The following is a 17,275-nucleotide window of genomic DNA, read 5'->3' as shown; positions in this document are numbered from 1 at the left end:
CTTTTTCTAGCTGAGTGGAGTTGAGTTCATTCCCAGAGAAGCTTGAGAGGCATCCAACTATAGATGCAAGGCAGGTGGCTGTTGGTCCCTTGTCTTTAGGACAGTTTGACTTGTAATACAGGCGACCTCACAGAGCTATTGTGAGAATTCAGAGCTGGGTACAGAATAGATGCTCTATAAACGGTAGTTCTATTCCCCATTTGCCCCGTCCTCCCAGCATGCCAGGGATATAGCGGCCGATAGAGACAGGTTCAGTTCCCTTTGGTCTCTTGCATTCCCCCTCCCCTGAGCACAATTCCTGGGCTCATAGCGGATGCTCAGTAAGTATTTGTAGAATGAACCAAAGAAATCAGATCCTTGGTGACCCAGGGCTACATGTACTCGGCGGAAAACTGGGGTTAAACCGGATCCTTGGTTGGTTGAAAAATTAAAACAATTTTTAAAAAGTGGGCGTGAAATACTCCAGAAGTTGGAGGGCCTGGACAAAGGCTGGGGAGAGGACTCCTCCCATTAGGCGGCCTCAGGGCCGGCTTAGCAAGAAAGGAGGCGCTGGGGAGACCTCTGGGGTCCCAGCTGCCAAGGTACTCGCCGCTCCAAGGAGATGCGGACGCCGGATACCAGCTCTGCCCAAGATTGCCTGGGTCCCGCCGCGGCCTTTAAAGGCCCACCACGTGGCTGCGCTGGTCCGGAGGCGGTGCCCGGGTGGCGCCTGCGCACTGCCTAGCAGAGGGGTTGGGGTTCCGAGAAAAGGCGTCGGGAGAGGAAGGGGAGGCTGCTTGGGGTGGGACGCCGTGGGAGGAGTCGGCTCCTTATGCAAATCACAGCGGTGCGCGCACGGCCCGGAGGCGGGGCTTGCGATGCAAAGGCAGGTCCGTCTGGCGAACCGCGAGGGGGCGGGCCGCAACCCTCTGCCTCTTTCCGCGAGCGCTGACGTCGCCGACGTGTTGTTTAAAAGCGGCCGCGCAGGCGCAGTGATCCCAAATGCGAACTTAGGCTGTTACACAACTGCTGGGGTCTGTTCTCGCCGCCCGCCCGGCAGTCAGGCAGCGTCGCCGCCGTGGTGGCAGCCTCAGCCGTTTTTGGAGTCTCGGGCCCACAGTCACCGCCGCTTACCTGCGCCTCTTCGAGCCTCCGGGGTCCCCGTCCGCCTGCACAGGCTGGTTCGCCGTCTGCGTCTCCCCCACGCCGCCTCGCCTGCCGCCGCGCTCGTCCCTCCGGGCCGACATGAGTGGGGACCACCTCCACAACGATTCCCAGGTACGGCCCGGCCTGACCCTGGCGGCCCCGGACCCCGGCCTGGCCGTCCCGTGACCCCCGGCGCAGGCCCCGACCTCAGCCCCGGCCCGGCCGCTTTGACAGGCCGGAGCCCCCGGCGAGGGGCCGCCTGCCGGAGTAGGTCGGCTCGCTAGGCTTCGAGCGAGGGCCGCGAAGTTACAGTTCGAGGGGGGGATGGCTGCCCTCCGTGGCCACCCCCGGGGCCCCGTCCTCCCTGGGGGTGCAGGGTGGGCCAGGCCCCCGGCCGCGCGCGCTCGCCGCCGGAGGGGTTAAAGTGGCTGTTGTTTGATATTCTCCCCTTTTCTTTTTCCAGATCGAAGCGGATTTCCGATTGAATGGTGAGTGTGCCCCCTGCCCCGACCCCGGGGCCCCCCAGCCGCCGGCCGCCTCCCCCGCGCCCTGCCGGTGCCGGGCAGAGGACAGACATGGCGTCCCAGAGACTAAGTCCCGGCTCCTCGCTCACCGGCCCCATTGTTCCCATCGGGCCGCCTCTTGACCCCCTTTCCGGGGACCCCAGCTCCCCCAGATCCCGGCCCTCCCAAGAGGGGGCAACGGAGACCCCGTGTCGTCCGCCACCGGGCCTCGGGCGGTCTTTCCGGGCCGGGATTCCTCCCGGGAAAGTCGCCTTGTCGACGGTCGGGACTTAGTCTCTGCGCCATTTTCTTTTTCTCTCTCCTCTCCTTTCTGTGCCTGTGTCTCTTTCTCTCCCTCCCTCGGCTCTTTCCTTGAGCTGCCCAGAACGAGCTTTCTGCAGAGCAAAGCCGTATAAATCACATACTTTACCAGAGAGGGAAGGCTGGGGGACTGAATTATTATTTTTTAAACTTTATTTTGGGGGTTATTCCCTTTATGCTTCATGTTTGTTTCCTTTTCTGCTTCCAGAATGAAAGATTTCCTTAAGCAACTGTTAATTTTTTTTTGGATAGGCTGTTTATGATAGGAATTATGGCTCTAAAACTAAAGCCACCGTTTGTGGAGTTCTTTATATTTCCAGGTTGTTTTTCCCAAGTTACGTTCTTTGCAAAGGTAGCAGTACCTCCCTAAAGAAAGTTTGCAAGTTCTCTGTGGGTCACCCAATGTAAATGTTGGATTTTTAAAAAATTATGTTAGTCACTGGAACTTTTCATTGTGGCCGAGGTTCCCAATGCAGTGTTTTTTTGGAAACGCAGTTTAGTGTACTTGTTGGAAGGAAAGATTGTTGAGCATCTCTTGTGGACTTGGTGTGTTGGCCTTTTCGTTTGGGTTGTAGGGAGGAAAAAAAGGTTTTATGTATTGAAGCAAAGAGTGTCCAGCACCCACCCCTGCTTCCTGTTCATTCTTTTTCACGAGCCACTGTTCTTCAGGAATCAAGAACTAGCTTTTTTTTTTTTTTTTCAATTCTTTATGTTTTTGAACCCTTTTCAGCCAAATCAAGGCATTTATTTTTAGTGTATTTCCACTTCAGTTACCCAGGGAAGATTCCTCCAATAAAAAGCTCATCTTTGCAGGCTTTCGAACAACCCTGTTGAAGGAGAAGGTACCTTCTGTAGTGTGCTGGGAATTCCCACTGATTTTGATGGTACATAATCCTGCTCAGTTGAGTTTGGGTTCCGGGAACCTCTCCAATGGGAGAAGCTGATGAGTAGGTTTTCTAATGTTGTAATCAGCAGTCCATCTTGTTAGCCTGCTCTACTGAGAGCAACCTTATGTTCAGAGTTTGAAGTGGGGCATCCAGCAGGAGATGGTACTCAGCCAGGAGAGAATCTGGTTTAAAGTATGGCATTTCTTGAGCACCAGATATGTGCCAACCACTGTGCTTGGTGCTAGAGCTGATCCTGTAACCATAACACTCCCTTGCTCTCAATTCAGTCTATTGGGGGAGACATAATTAGTTAATTATAAGGTAACTGCTGAGGCATATGTGTACCCAAAATGCTTTGGAGTATAGGGGACTTAATTTTGTCTGAGGGTGGGGAAATTTCTCAGGGGAGGTGACTTATGAGCTGGGGGTTGTGGAAGACTGAGCGCAGAGAATTGTCAGGGGTTGGAGTGTTTCTTAAGTACATTTAACCAACCTATCACGATTTTAAAAGAGGGAGGAGGTGAGGCCTGCAGTTTAGAAAACCACAGTATAGACATGTTTCTTTGGGATACAGGGGCAAAGAAAGGATGTGCAGGTGAGGATGTAAGAAGTCCTTTTGACCTTGCTAGAGGAAGGTGGGATCTTAATATAGAATGTGTTCTTTTGGCTGTCAGGCTGGGCTGAGTAGGTAATGTAAGTAATGAAACAAAGTTTAGCCCTTTCTTGTGAGAAAGTTCGCTTACATGGTTCTCACCTAAGTCACGTGAATGATTGTGAGCTGGCTAGGTTATTGATCTTTACTGACATTTTTATAGAGGCTGAAGTAATCTGCCTATGTTGACTTTTAGAATGTGTTGGCTCACATTTAATAGCAATAATAGCTAATATTTATTGAATACTTACTGCCAGGCATGAATCTCAGCTCTTTCCATGGATCATCTAATTAAATGTAATCCTTGGAAGGATCCTTGTGAGTTAGGTCCTGTTATTTCTGTTCTGTAGATGAGGAAACTGAGGCTTCAGTGTATTTACTAGCTTGCCCAAGGGCCGTGAGTTGGCCAGTGTAAATCCCATGAGCTGAGCCACTATGCTAGAGTGATACTATATGATACTAGCATGAAAAAATCAAAAGCCACAAATCTCTATTTTCTTACAGAGCTGAAAAAGGAGAGAGGGAAGGAAGGATTTGATAATTTGTCATTTGCTTTTTATCTAAACATGCTTTTTGAAGAGAAAAAGCGCTTTGACTGTCTCCCTGCCACCATAAAGGTCTGACATTGGTGTAATTATTCTTTGTGAATATTGTCTGGAAGATGTGGTGTTAGTAACTATGCTTGCTGTCTCAAGTAATACATTGTTAACCAGTGATTGATTTTTGTAACTATGAAAGACACTTTAAAAAAAGTAGAAATCAATGTTTAATTATGCCCAGACATGTCAGTATTGAACTTTGTATTAAGATTGCTTAAGCATGATTTTAAGAGGGCCTAACCCATCTTACAGATGAACTGTACAAGTTCATATATTAAAATCAAACATCTCTCATTTTGCTTGCCCTCATTCCCTAAGATATAAAAGATTTCCCCCCCACCCCCCCCACTTTGGAGCTCATTCTTCACAATATTTAAAATTGTCGCTGTTTGTATGTAATTTAGAACATTCTGGCGCATACTCAACTGCTGGGAGACTCCGTTATTTATATTTAAAATGTTGACAGTGAGTTAGGAATTTGGAGCAGAAACCATATCTAAGTCTAAGTGAAAAGACTTCCTAAGTATTGGTAGAACTAACTGTAGTGGGGCTGAGTCATTATTACAGTACAGTACAGGCTGCCTAGCTATCTGTAGGATTGATAATGGTAATACCAGGTTAGAGTGTTAGCGACTCTTCTGCTGTTTCAGAGGTCTTGAAGTTTTTGCCTGTCTGCTATGGAGATAGGGAGTTCTTCCCGATTTGACTCCCTTAGCAAAGCACAATACTTGGCTCCATCAGTCTTTATTCTAAGAAGTGATACATGGGATCATGGTTTGACATCATCTTGTGCTGATTCTGGTTGGCTTAATGGAATCAAATTGGATGAAGGTAATTAAATATGAATTGTTTCTGATGCTAATAGTTGTACTTCTGTGCTGTTGGGTATGGGTTGGGATGGGCGGTAGCATAGCTGATTGCAGTGGGGGGATTTCAGATAGCTGATGATGTGGCTATCTGAAAATTGCCACTACATTTTTTAAAACTGAAAAGTGATGGTACCGCGAAATGAAATCTGCAGCATCCTCAGACTCAATCAGGAAATACTTAAGCATTATGCTCCAGGGTGGTTGTCTTTGCTTACATTGCAACTGGACTCTTGAGGCACCTTTTTAGAATTAGCCGCTAGGATTTTTATACTACGCTTTGACATAAAACAAAGTTGCTTGTCAACATGTGTTTTTTTAGCTTACCAGCATATCAGATCTCACAAACAAATTTTAGGCTTGGATTGGATGTTTCTAGTAAAAACAAGAAAATCCAGGCATCACTAAAAGAATCAGAAATACGTTGTGGCTTGAAAGGTGTAAACTAAGTAATATAGCTAGCAGTAACAGTCACCAACTCCTGCTTTTCTTTGGTTCAGTAGATAGAGTAAAATGGAAAATAGGAAACCAAGGTCAGTCCCCAAATCTCATTTTAACCAATAGCAGCAAAAAAAAAAAAAAAGGAATTGAGTCTGACTTTTTCCCCTTGCTGTCAGCATAAGGATGGGGAATTGAGAGAGTTGGAAAGACATTCATTAGTTTGTTCAGATTATTAAATAACGTGTCTTAAAGTTTATATTCCAAAATTGGGCCGTGAGGTTTTTTTTGTTTTGCTTGTTTTCAGTGCATGTGAGGGGTGGGGAGGTGCAAAAAAATGTTTGCCTTCTAATATACAGCTGTGTTGTATATTAATTATATAGTAACCGTTGTCCCCTGCTGCTAGTGGTATGGAAAATGATTCTGTTGTGCTTTCTGAATGCATATCATTTTAGAAGATTTCAGATTATACTAGAACCATGTTGTTTCATATTAGTTGGACATGAATGCATATTTACATGACACATCATTATCAATTTTTGCCTTTTGCCATCTTTTTAGTGCAAAGTAAAACTGATATTCTTCAAATCCAAAGTTGTTTCCTCAGAAGTGTGTTTTGTGAAGGATTGCAGCTTTCCCATGTGAAACTGTTGAACTCCAGTAAACTGGGTTCACTTGGGAAAATGAATTCAAATGTAATTAGTTTTAATGAAGCTGTGGAAATGTTTGAAATGAGTATTTTGACATTGGACCTGGAGGTTTAAAAAAAGAAACCCTCTTGAAAGAATAGTAAAATATATTGGTTGTGAAGGTGAGAGTCAGTTGAGTGAATTTTCTGTGTTGTATGTAGATTATCTGACTATCCCTTAATTATTTTGAAACCATTAACTTTGGATAATAAGGGCATTTAGGCAAACAGTTGACACTTGGATTTCTTAAGGTAAAGAGTTTAGAGACTTCCAAACTAGTCCTTAAGAGGCGAATGGGTATTGTGTTTAAAGGAAGCTTTCAGATTGTGTTTAAACTTCGAGTAGTAATATTTGGAACTGTCTTTTCTCCCTATTTCCATGCCTCATACATCTCAAGTTTGAGCAGCAGCTTTCCATCCCCATGGCTCCAGGCCAATAGTTGCAGTAGAAAATCTAAAATTGAGGCCACGGATGGAATAATTAGCATTTTGCCAACCCCCACCCTCCCTGCCACCTGCCTGTCTAGATGTGGACAGTATGTGTTGTGTTGATAGCATAGGGCCTGGGAAGGGTGGAGAGGGATGTAAATGAGGGCAGGGTGGACAAAGTTTGATTGGGGGTTGTGGGGAAGCTTGTAGAGGAATGTCTGTTAGATATTAATGGTATTTTGGTGGCGTTATAAGAAATGGCTGATAGTTTGCTGAAATGGTTTAATAGTAAATAGATAGTGTTGAACATTTTCTGTGTGTATAGGAAAGATCCTAGATATTTTTCAAACTGGGAGAGAAGTGATGTTACTGGTATCTCATGCATATCTCTGGAGTACATAGATCATAATATCAACTTTGGCTATCTCTATCAAAGTTTGTATTAACTGTCTTTATGTGTGTCATTTATGTCTCTTAATGTTTAGTAAAGAAAGAAATTCCCAGGGAGGTAGGCAACTTTTAATTTTAACTTCTTTCCTTTTCTTTTTTTTTTTGGGCAGCGTGGGGGGCAGACAGGGTTTCTGTTTGTTGCCCACGCTGGAGCGCAGTAGTGTGATCTCAGCTCACTGCAACCTCCGCCTCCTGGGCTCAAGCAATCCTCTTACCTCACCCTCCCAAGTAGCTGGAACTACAGGTGCACGCCACCACGCCGGGCTAATTTTTGCATTTTTTGTAGAGACGAGGTTTCTCGCCATGTTGCCCAGGCTGGCCTTGAACCCCTGGGCTCAAGCAGCCTGCCCGCCTCAGTCTCTCAAAGTGCTGGGATCACAGGCGTGAGCCACTGTGCCCGACCCTTAATTTCTTTTTGGTAGGTATTCATTTTTCATTTGTTGTCTTAAGCTTCTAGTTTCACTCACTTACCTGTCTGCTAAATTTTTCTGAAATGTGTAATAAATGTTTTAATTTACCATCTCCCTTCTACCCTTCCCATCAGATTTGGGGTGGGGAGGCATCTCTACCAGGCCATTAATTCCCCTCTGAGCCTTTGAAATTAACATTTTTGTTTCTGTGGATTCAAGGAACCTAAAGAACACAGTTCATTAGCATTCCTAAGAAACACCTAGGTAAGCTCCAACAAAAGATGTTAAAGCAATCAGCATTTTTAGGGACTTCAGATCTCCTGTATTTGTTGTTGTAAATGATGATATTGGGAAAAAAATTTAACAGATCCCTGGGTATTCTGACGTTTTCCTATATTTTAAGAACGAAACCAACCCAGCCAGCTTGTGGTCCCAGTATTCTTTATATTGTTTTTCTTAGCATACCCTAGCAAAGATAGATGCCTAGGACTTTTCTTGGCTGTTGGAGTTTACAGAAAAAAAGTTCTTTGTTGAAGGTTAGTCCTCCACCAGAATAATACACCCTTTTGCCCCTTAGTAGAAGTCCAAATGTTAATCTTGCTATCATATATGTATGAATGCCCAGATTTATAAAGCTTTGTAGGTATATTACTGATTGTGCAGGAGACTAATCTAGGAGGTTTCAGGATCATTGTCATTTGTGGATCTCATTGGCTAAGACCTTTTAGTTAACCTGACTCCAGTGAGGTAGCCCCTTTGTTTCCTTGTAGTTGACTATGTGAGCTCTTGCCAAGCAGCAGGAGGAGAAGTGGGATGAAGGGAACTAATTTTGAAAACTTATTAGGTACCACATTTTTATGTGCATTAAATCTGAATTGAATGAAGGTAGTATAGATTGCATAAGCTTGTGGGGAGAACCAGAGATCAGGAAAGGAAACGTTTTTTTCTTTTTACCCTTTATGCCTTTTCATGTCCCCTTTTTGATAACATGCTGCCTTGGTCCAGATTCTGGAAACCCCACTCAGGCTGTAATTGATAAGCTTCTAGTACAGATGTCACAACCTGCTCTTGATTATCTGCTGGTAGAGATAGCTTGGACCCTTTGTATGTGGAATGTTAGGTCTAGGGGAAGAGTGGGGGTGTGAGGAGACAGCTGTGGTAAAATAGAAAATTGGTGTAGGATTCCGAAAAATCTGGATAAGTCCCTATTCTTCCTATGAAACATGACCTGGCCACTGAACCTTGTTTTCTCATCCATAAGCAAGGATAATATTTATGTTTCACAAACTATTGAGAATTAGATGAGTATATGAAGGTGCCTCTCTGTCCTCATTGTAAAATGTAAACTTTGATGAGACAGCCTCTATTCTCAACTGGATCTTTATTTTGAATGTTAGGTTTGAAATAGTGATTGATGTTGGGGAGTCTGTCTTTCATTGGTATTCCCTGTTAAAGTTTTAAATCTTCTTGACATTTACACAGTGAATTGTAACATGTAACTAGTGTTGTTGAGTCTTTACCTAATTGAATCAGCAGAGCCTACACTGATCTCTTCCAATTACAAAGCGGTCACTGTAAAGTAAAAGGTGTCTTCATATCTAGGTTTGGGCTAAGAAGGAGCCAATTGTATATCTAGTTCCTACTTTTCTAAGAGTGTTTACAGCAAAGTGGTCATTGCCGAAAGAACTTCTAGCAGTACAGAAGATGGGCTCAGAAATGAAAGAAGTCTATTGATGTGACTAATTTCTCAACCATTTAATAGAATTATGGATTTTCTATTAAAAATAACTTGACCCTTTTCGATGGATTTAATAAAATGCCAAGTTAATTATTTGTTTTTTTAAAACCACAAAATTCAGTATGTCTTGTGTCAGCATATTTTTTCAAAGGCTGCTATTTTACTTCTCCCCCAAAACGTTTTTAAATTAAACAGAGAAGTCTCAAAGCACCTGAGAATTACTTCTGTTTTTCATTTATTCAAATAGTTGCTTAAAGTGACCATTGGTTTTCTTCGAAATAGTAATTCTTGGGAATAAGAATACCTTAAATAATATAATAAAGCTTATGTGTGAGAATTTAGTACCAAATGCCATGTTAACAGTTATGCGTGAGTATAGGCATTTGGGAGATTCCATGAAAAAATTTGATAAAGTCAGCAGAAATTTCAGTAATGGCTCATAAGTGTAGCTAATGCTGAATATTGAATTGCCTTGAATTTGTTATTTTGGAAGTGTTACTTAAAGGAAATAAACGAAAGTCATTTAAGGATGTGTTCACTAGTGTTCATTAGATTTAAGCCAAATGGATCTTAGTAGAGATCTTACGCCATTCAGGAAAAGGATTATCACAGAAGCATCACAACAGGCGCAGACTTATATTCAATTAAAAGTAGTCAGGAGGACATAATTTTGTTGTATAGAAATTATGGAATAGGGCCTAATTTTAAAGAGTCTTCAAAAATAAACATATCAGGAAAAATATAGCTCATAAAATATGGGAAAAAAATCTGGGAAGATGAGTATTTGTTAATGCTCTGTAGCTCTGTTGCCCTCAGTATACAAGGAATGTGCCCACAATAGGGTTGGATTTAAAAGCCTTCAAAGCTTTGGTCTCTTTTTCTTTCATTTTCCTCTGATACAGAATGCGAATAGTCTCCTGCCCTCCAACCCCCTCTACATCCCCAATACCCCATAATAGAGACTTAAAGGGAATTTAAATTCGAGTTCTTGAGCTTCTGCTCAATGGCTAGGTCTTTGAACAAGTTAATATCAGAGCCTTAGTTCTTCACCTATAAAGTAGGTTTAATACTTACCTTACAACACTGAGGATTAAAGAGCATGTGAGGATTACTTTATTAAAGGTGAAGCTTAGAACAGAATTTTTAGTTCCTTGCCAGTGCTTAAAAAAAAAAAAAAAAACAAAAAAAAACACCTTTTTCAGAAATTGCTTTATTAGTCTTTTGTACAAAAGGAATATCTTTAACTTCTTTAAATTTGGACATACATCTATTGTGAAATTTTAACCAAGCTGGAGGGGTCACTAGGGAGTATTGAGTATGATACTATTGCTGTAAGTCATAGAAGGGCTGGCTCAGGAGGGTACTGACTTGCTTTGACTTTGTGGCAACTTCAGTTGCCCAGTGACAAGACTTGCTGCATACACACCACTTCGTTTGTTTCTCATACCTTAAATTGTGGATTAAAAATCTTTGGGGCAGACCTGGAGGCTCATGCCTATAATCCCAGCACTTTGGGAGGCCGAGATGGGCAGATCACTTGAGCCCAGGAGTTGAAGATCAGCCTAGGCAACATGGGAAAAACCTGTCTCAACAAAAAAATACAAAAATTAGCCAGGTGTGTTGGTGCACGCCTGTAGTTCCAGCTACTTAGAAGGCTGAGGTGGAAGGATTGCTTAAGCCCTGGGAGGTGGAGGTTGCAGTGAGCCGTGAGCATGCCACTGTACCTACCCCATCTTGGGCAACAGAGTGAGACCCTGTCTCAAAAAAAAAAATTATCATCATCATCTTTGGCAGTGATTAACTTTCCCATTTCACACTTGGGATGGTGCAATATTTGGCAATCTACTTAGGAAGCTAAAATTTTCACGTTTAATTGTAAATGGAAAAGTTTAAGTTGCCATATTCATTCATACAAACATTCAGAAAGTGAATATTGTAACTAGACACAGATGAACAAGACAAACCCACATGCCTATCAGGATGAACTTTGAAATTAGTATGTTGTAGGTATATACAGTCACTTCCTCTGTTGAGATTTTTCATTAGGCCTCACTACAAAGGCTGCTGTCGTACAACATGAATGGGGACTGGAGGTACTTTCTGGCAGTTAATATTTCACTATCAGTGCAAGAGAGTGATGTCTCCATTTAGTCCTAATCATGAGTTTTTCCCCCCTTAAAGAAATTGGAGACCTAGGACCTTGGATTTCCAAAGATTTCCAAACTCTTATTTCTTAAAATGTTACAAAAAATGTTTTTTTTTTTTTTAGTATACTATATACCCATTAAACTTTTTTGCCTGAAATAGGCAAAAAGATTAAGTTCTGTGTATTTATTTCCCATTATCTTTTTGTATCAGACACCCATGTTGCATGAATTTTAGAAAAATAGTTTTCGGCTGGGTGCGGTGGTGGCTCATGCCTGTAATTCCAGCATTTTAGGAGGCCGAGGTGGGCGGATCACAAGGTCAGGAGATTGAGATCATCCTGGCTAACACAGTGAAACCCTGTCTCTACTAAAAATACAAAAAATTAGCCGGGTGTGGTGGCAGGTGCCTGTAGTCCCAGCTACTTGGGAGGCTGAGGCAGGAGAATGGCGTGAACCCGGGAGGTGGAACTTGCAGTGAGCCGAGATTGCGCCACTGCACTGCAGCCTGGGCGACAGAGCGAGACTCCATCTCAAAAAAAGAAAAATAGTTTTCACATTTCCTGAGCAGATAGGTTGTCAGAATGGCTAGAGATGTTCACATTCTATGTGGGAAATCATGTGACAATAGCTAATTCAAGTATTTGAAATAATTTAAATCCTTGAACTGAATTGATTGAAATAAAGAATTTAAAATCACCATCTTCACGTATTTGAAGAACTAAAATCTTAGAGAATAAACTCTACTTAAAGTCCTGGGAAACTAATTTTATGAAACTATTTAAAAATTATTGCCCCTTCCTAATCCATGAAGTATCTTGATATGGGTAATACATAAAAGCTGTTAAAGCTCTTCAGAGAAAGATGCAGAGTACATAGTGGTATTACTTACAGTGGTTTGAATACTAGAAAAGTGATCGGGACAAAATGTTAGGCTTACTGTGCCTTAATCGTACAGTCAGTGCATTTTTGCAGGAATGGATGCAATGTAAGTAGTTCTTACTATTTAATACCAGAAATGAAGAAACAATAGCTTCTTAGGAATTGATTGTGACTCAGGATCTATTTATTAATTTTTAATGCTTCCACTTAACCGGGAGAGGAAAGGAAAGGGAGGAGAATGAGCACAAATTGGCTAGTCTTTATAACTACTGGCTTGTTACACTTGATTTCCAAATCAGAAGTGCTCCAGGGCCAGGCAGCTAACACTGAGAAGTCACTAACAAGTACATTTATCAGAAATTTGATTTTTTTAAAAAACCTCATCTCTACTAAAAATACAAAAAATTAGCTGGGCATGGTGGCGCATGCCTGTAGTCCTAGATACTCAGGAGGCTGAAGCAGGAGAATCACTTGAACCTGGGAGGCAGAGGTTGCAATGAGCCAAGATGGCACCACTGCACTTCAGCCTGGGAGACAGTGAGGCATCGTCTCCAAAAAAAAAAAAAAAGACCATGTTAGGTTCTGTTTAAGTAGTATTTCTTATACTCTGGAATGAATGAATGCCTCTTGCCTCTTAGTCTTTAGAATTTGATAAGGTTTAGCTAGATGTACCCAATACTTCTCCATTTTACTACATATTTTTAGGAAGGCACTAGGTATTGTGAGCTCCTTGAGAGTTCTAAACATCTCAGAGCCTGTTTGAATATTGATGGCATAGTCACAGATACTCCATTTCGTTTCTAGGGAAGTCTGCCTGCATTACCACCTAACCCCAAGCCAGAAGTGTAACCACTTTTCTCTGGCTTTCATTGAGTGTCTACCAGGTGATCAGATGTGCACTGAAGTTTCAGAGCCAATAGAATAGAGCAAGATACCAGTTTTGTAGTAATTCAACCTCTTAAGCAGTATTCCTTGTTCTTTCACAAGGAACCATGGATGGGGTTCATTACTTGTGCTTTTTTACAATTGTGAAGTTGGAGTAATTCATAATCGGGGGAGGATCTTCTGGAGTATAAAAAAATTTAAGGGGCAGTGATATGGTTAACACCAGAAAGGTTTCTTGTATTTCTAAAGAATATATGCCACCTCAGTAGGAGAGGTGTGTTCAGTCTTATTCTTTCTACAGCCAGTGGCCCAGAGAATGGCCTGTGCATTTCAAGCCCTGTCAGTAAGAATTGTTTAGACAAAGAAGGTCCCTTGGTTGAATTAGTAATAGGATACATGAAACAATGTATCAGCACACTTAAAATCTTTATGGCCAGATAAGGTGTGGTCTTAGTGTGTTTGGAGGCCCCTGACCATTGGAAACAAAGACAGTTTAGGCTGAGCTGTGGATCGCACGTAGGCCAGAGGTTTGTAGTCACTCTAACTCTTCCCAGGCATTAAGGGTTCCTTAATGGAAGCAAAGGAGGACAAGCCTACAGGAATGGGCCTGCCCTAATTGAGCTGGCCTGAGAAGATACATTTTCAGGTTAGACAAGTCCTTTTTCCCTTTTAAGTTCTGCCTCTTGGGAAAGAAGATGCATTTGTAGTGCAGGGATGTCCTTGTGAAAATGTGACTTGTTATAGAGCAGTATATGAAATGCAAGTGCCCAGCCGGGTGCGGTGGCTCACGCCTGTAATCCCAGCACTTTGGGAGGCTGAGGCAGGCGGATCACCTGAGGTCGGGAGTTTGAGACCAGCCTGACCAACATGGAGAAACCCCACTTCTACTAAAAATAGAAAATTAGCCGGGTGTGGTGGCAGACACCTGTAATCCTAGCTACTCGGGAGGCTGAGGCAGGAGAATCGCTTGAACCCGGGAGGCGGAGGTTGCGGTGAGCCAAGATCATGCCATTGCACTCCAGCAGGGCAACAAGAGCAAAACTCCTTCTCAAAAAAAAGAAAAAGAAAAAAAGAAATGCAATTGCCCATCTTAAGGGTCTTGTACTAGTTAATTACTTTCGGAGATAAGTAAAAAAATTCCAGTGTTGTCTTCTATTAAGAGAAGAAAGGTAGTTAGTAAAAATGGGATTTGTTTGCCCTGCTCCTGAAGCTTAAAATAATTGCCCTATCTCAGTTTTGTCTTACGCTTCAGTTGAAATGTTTTCTGGGCAGGTGCTCATTGAGGGCCTGATTCTCCAGAGGTTCTGTGCAGAAGCAGGCTGCTTTGAGATAGCCAGCTTAGCCAGGCCTGGGAACCATACAGAATAGTGCAGTGCCATGTAGGGAAAAGTCCTTGACTGGGCTGCAACTGGTAGAGTGGAGAGTGCTAGAAAGCAGAGTATTGTCCTGGATAATTTCATCCAATAGAGCTTTTTGTCATGATGGAAATGTCCTATATTTGTGCTGTCCAGTATGGTAGCTATTAGCCATATGAGGGGTGTGTGTGAGAGAGAGAGAGAGAGAGAGAGACAAGAGTCTTGCTCTGTCATTCAGGCTGGAGTGCAGTGGCGCGATCTCAGCTTACTGCAACCTCTGCCTTCCAGGCTCAAGTGATTGACCCTCAGCCTCCTGATAGCTGAGATTACAGGTGTGGGCCACCACACTCAGCCAGTTTTTTTGTATTTAGTAGAGACGGGGTTTTGCCATGTTGAGCAGGTTTGTGTCAATCTCCTGGCCTCTAGTGATCCACCTGCCTCAGCCTCCCAAAGTGCTGGGATTACAAGCACGAGCCACTGCACCTGGCCCATATGAGGCTTTTGAGCCCCCTTGAAATATGTGGCAAGTGGGACCAAAGAACTTAGTTATTTTATTTTATTTTGTTTTAATTTAAATATAAACTAGCCACATTTGGCTATTTAAATATAAACTAGCCACATGTGGCTAGTGGCTACCATATTGGACAGCACAGCTCTAGATAAAATTTAGGTAAGACCCAAGAGATTGTGGTTTAGATTCTGCTTGGAATATGAGTGATTGGGGCTCTTGGAATTTAAAAATCCAAAGACACGTGAATTTGATGTTATGAGTTTGAATAACAGCCTTCCTTCAGTGTGTCTACATTGTTTTATCCTGACTGACATTGTAAGTCCTAAGAGGACTTACAACTGGTAAGTAAAATTGTGTTTACCAGAGCAGTTGGAAGTTCAGGCAGTTGTCTGTTTTATTTGACCACTTAGAGCTAAACAGGTGAAAATTTCAGGTCCTTTGGATGAAGTTAAGTTCTTATTTTATCTCAGCAACCCTATGAGGTAGGTTATGTCTATTGTGTAGTTGACAAAACAGATGAACTTATATTTATATGCATCTTTATGGATTAGTAGCCTTTAAAATGGTTGGTTTTATCCCACAACTTCATTTGAAATTGTAAGTTTCTAGCATGTTGCCTATAACAAGAAGGTAATTTATTTCTATTTGTTAAAGTGTTATCAGTAATAAGTCAATATCCTACTATAAGTGGTAGAGAATCAAAGATTGTAGACTACCAAATAGCATCCAAGAAGCTAACTCATGCAAGGTGTTGCTTATAGTAAAAGCAGATCAGAACTCAGCTTCTGTATGCCATCTGGGGTTATCTTCTCACTTGCGTGCTCATGACCAGTGTAGGCTGCATCTTATAAGTAATCTGGCTCACAATTAGCTAGACATATATTAGTCTGATGGAACAAAATCGGATTGTAGCTTTGACCACTATGAGGACCACTGTCATGTAAGGTCTTAGATAACAACTTGAATAAATTGCTTAAGGACTGGGAATAGATCCAGATTCCTCCAGGTTTAGCTTCAAGTTGTGATCAGTTTTTGGGGGATGCAAGGAGAAAATGAATAGGAATGAAATAAATAGCTGATATTTGAACATTTTTAATGCCCTAGGCAGCGTCTTAAGAATTCTGAGCTTTCATTGATCAATCCTGAGGTAGTTAACATTACTATTTCCAGTAATGTTAACTGGGCCAGTTTACGTTTGAAGAAATTGAAGCTCATGGTTTAAGTAAAGTAACTAGCTCAAGGCTATATAGTTATAACTAAGCCACAGAGCAGGGAGGCTAATCTAGGCCTACCTCATGCCACAGCCTGAGTTCTTAATTGTGATACAAAACAAGGTAAAGGGGGACCTGGGGTGACTTAGTTGCCTCCTGAGAATTCTGGGCTGTAGTGGAATTACCCATCAGACTGGGGGCTCCCATCTCTTCACTTATGATGTGTCCTTAACAGACTAAATGCAGGCTCTGCTGCACTTTAATGTCATTCTTTCCCTATTAAGGGAAGCTTCCTTGCCTTTGCAGCAAATCTCCCTGGATAGTTTATTTTTTAGCAGTTCAGCTTGTGCTTGGACCCAGTTATTCCAGAAATTAGTAAAACCTATTTGAGTATTCAAGAAAAAGGATCTTTTTGTTAACTAAGGATTAACTAGAAACCTTATTTTATAAGGGTTCCTGAAGTCTGCTTATTTACTAAGGAATTTCATCAGAGGTGGTTAGCATTTTGTGAACAAGTATGATGTTGTTCCCACTTCAAGGGGGATAAATAACAAATTTAACCAGCTTGCTGCATAAGAAGCAGAATTAGCAGTGGGCCAGTCATTGGCCTCTCTTCAGAGTTCTCATGTGACTCACTTAGTTTTGCAGAGTGGCGGTAGATTTTAACCACTTTCAAGTCAAGTTGGTTGGCCATTCATGGGCTGTGTGCAGGGAGAGAAGAGAGACGAGAACAAGTTAGCAGAAAGCTGAGGTGTGTTAGACAGGAGTTGTAGGTAAGTCAGGGAGGATATTCTTCATTTAGACCCTGAGCTTGAGTAAGACACCTTTCTACAGGAGACATTGTGGATACTTTCTAGTTAATACTAGCGCAGTGTTCTGCAAACTACACCTGCTTTTGTGTGGCCCACAAACTAAGAATGGTTTTTGTATTTTTAAATTTAGGCATGTGCCACATAACAAGATTTCTGTCAACAATAGACCACTTATATAATGATGGTCCCATAAGATAGAAGGTGGTATTTTTACTGCCCCTTTTCTGTGTTGTAGATACGTTCAGAAACACAAATACTTAACACTGTGTTACAGTTTCCTACAGTACTGTAATATGCTGTACAGGTTTGTAGCCTAGGAGCAACAGGCTATACCATATAGCCTAGGTGGTAGTAGGCTATACCACCTAG

At 42.3% G+C, this 17,275-nt stretch overlaps 1 protein-coding gene across 1 annotated transcript in view; it reads left to right on the top strand.

Moving 5' to 3' along the window:
• Window positions 1-976: 976 nt before the first annotated feature.
• TOP1 (DNA topoisomerase I) overlaps window positions 977-17,275 on the top strand; it is a 93,653-nt gene continuing 77,354 nt past the window's right edge. Inside the window, exons 1-2 of the mRNA XM_003253580.3 lie at window positions 977-1,257; window positions 1,589-1,613. Of these exons, the coding sequence (XP_003253628.1) occupies window positions 1,225-1,257; window positions 1,589-1,613 (58 nt within the window). The 5' untranslated portion in view covers window positions 977-1,224. The remainder of the gene's footprint in view (window positions 1,258-1,588; window positions 1,614-17,275) is intronic.

This window comes from Nomascus leucogenys, chromosome 13 (assembly GCF_006542625.1).
Source record: "Nomascus leucogenys isolate Asia chromosome 13, Asia_NLE_v1, whole genome shotgun sequence".
Classification (NCBI taxonomy): Eukaryota; Metazoa; Chordata; class Mammalia; order Primates; family Hylobatidae; genus Nomascus; species Nomascus leucogenys.
The sequence above is the reverse complement of the archived record's forward strand: the minus strand, read 5'-3'. Positions and strand labels throughout refer to the sequence as shown.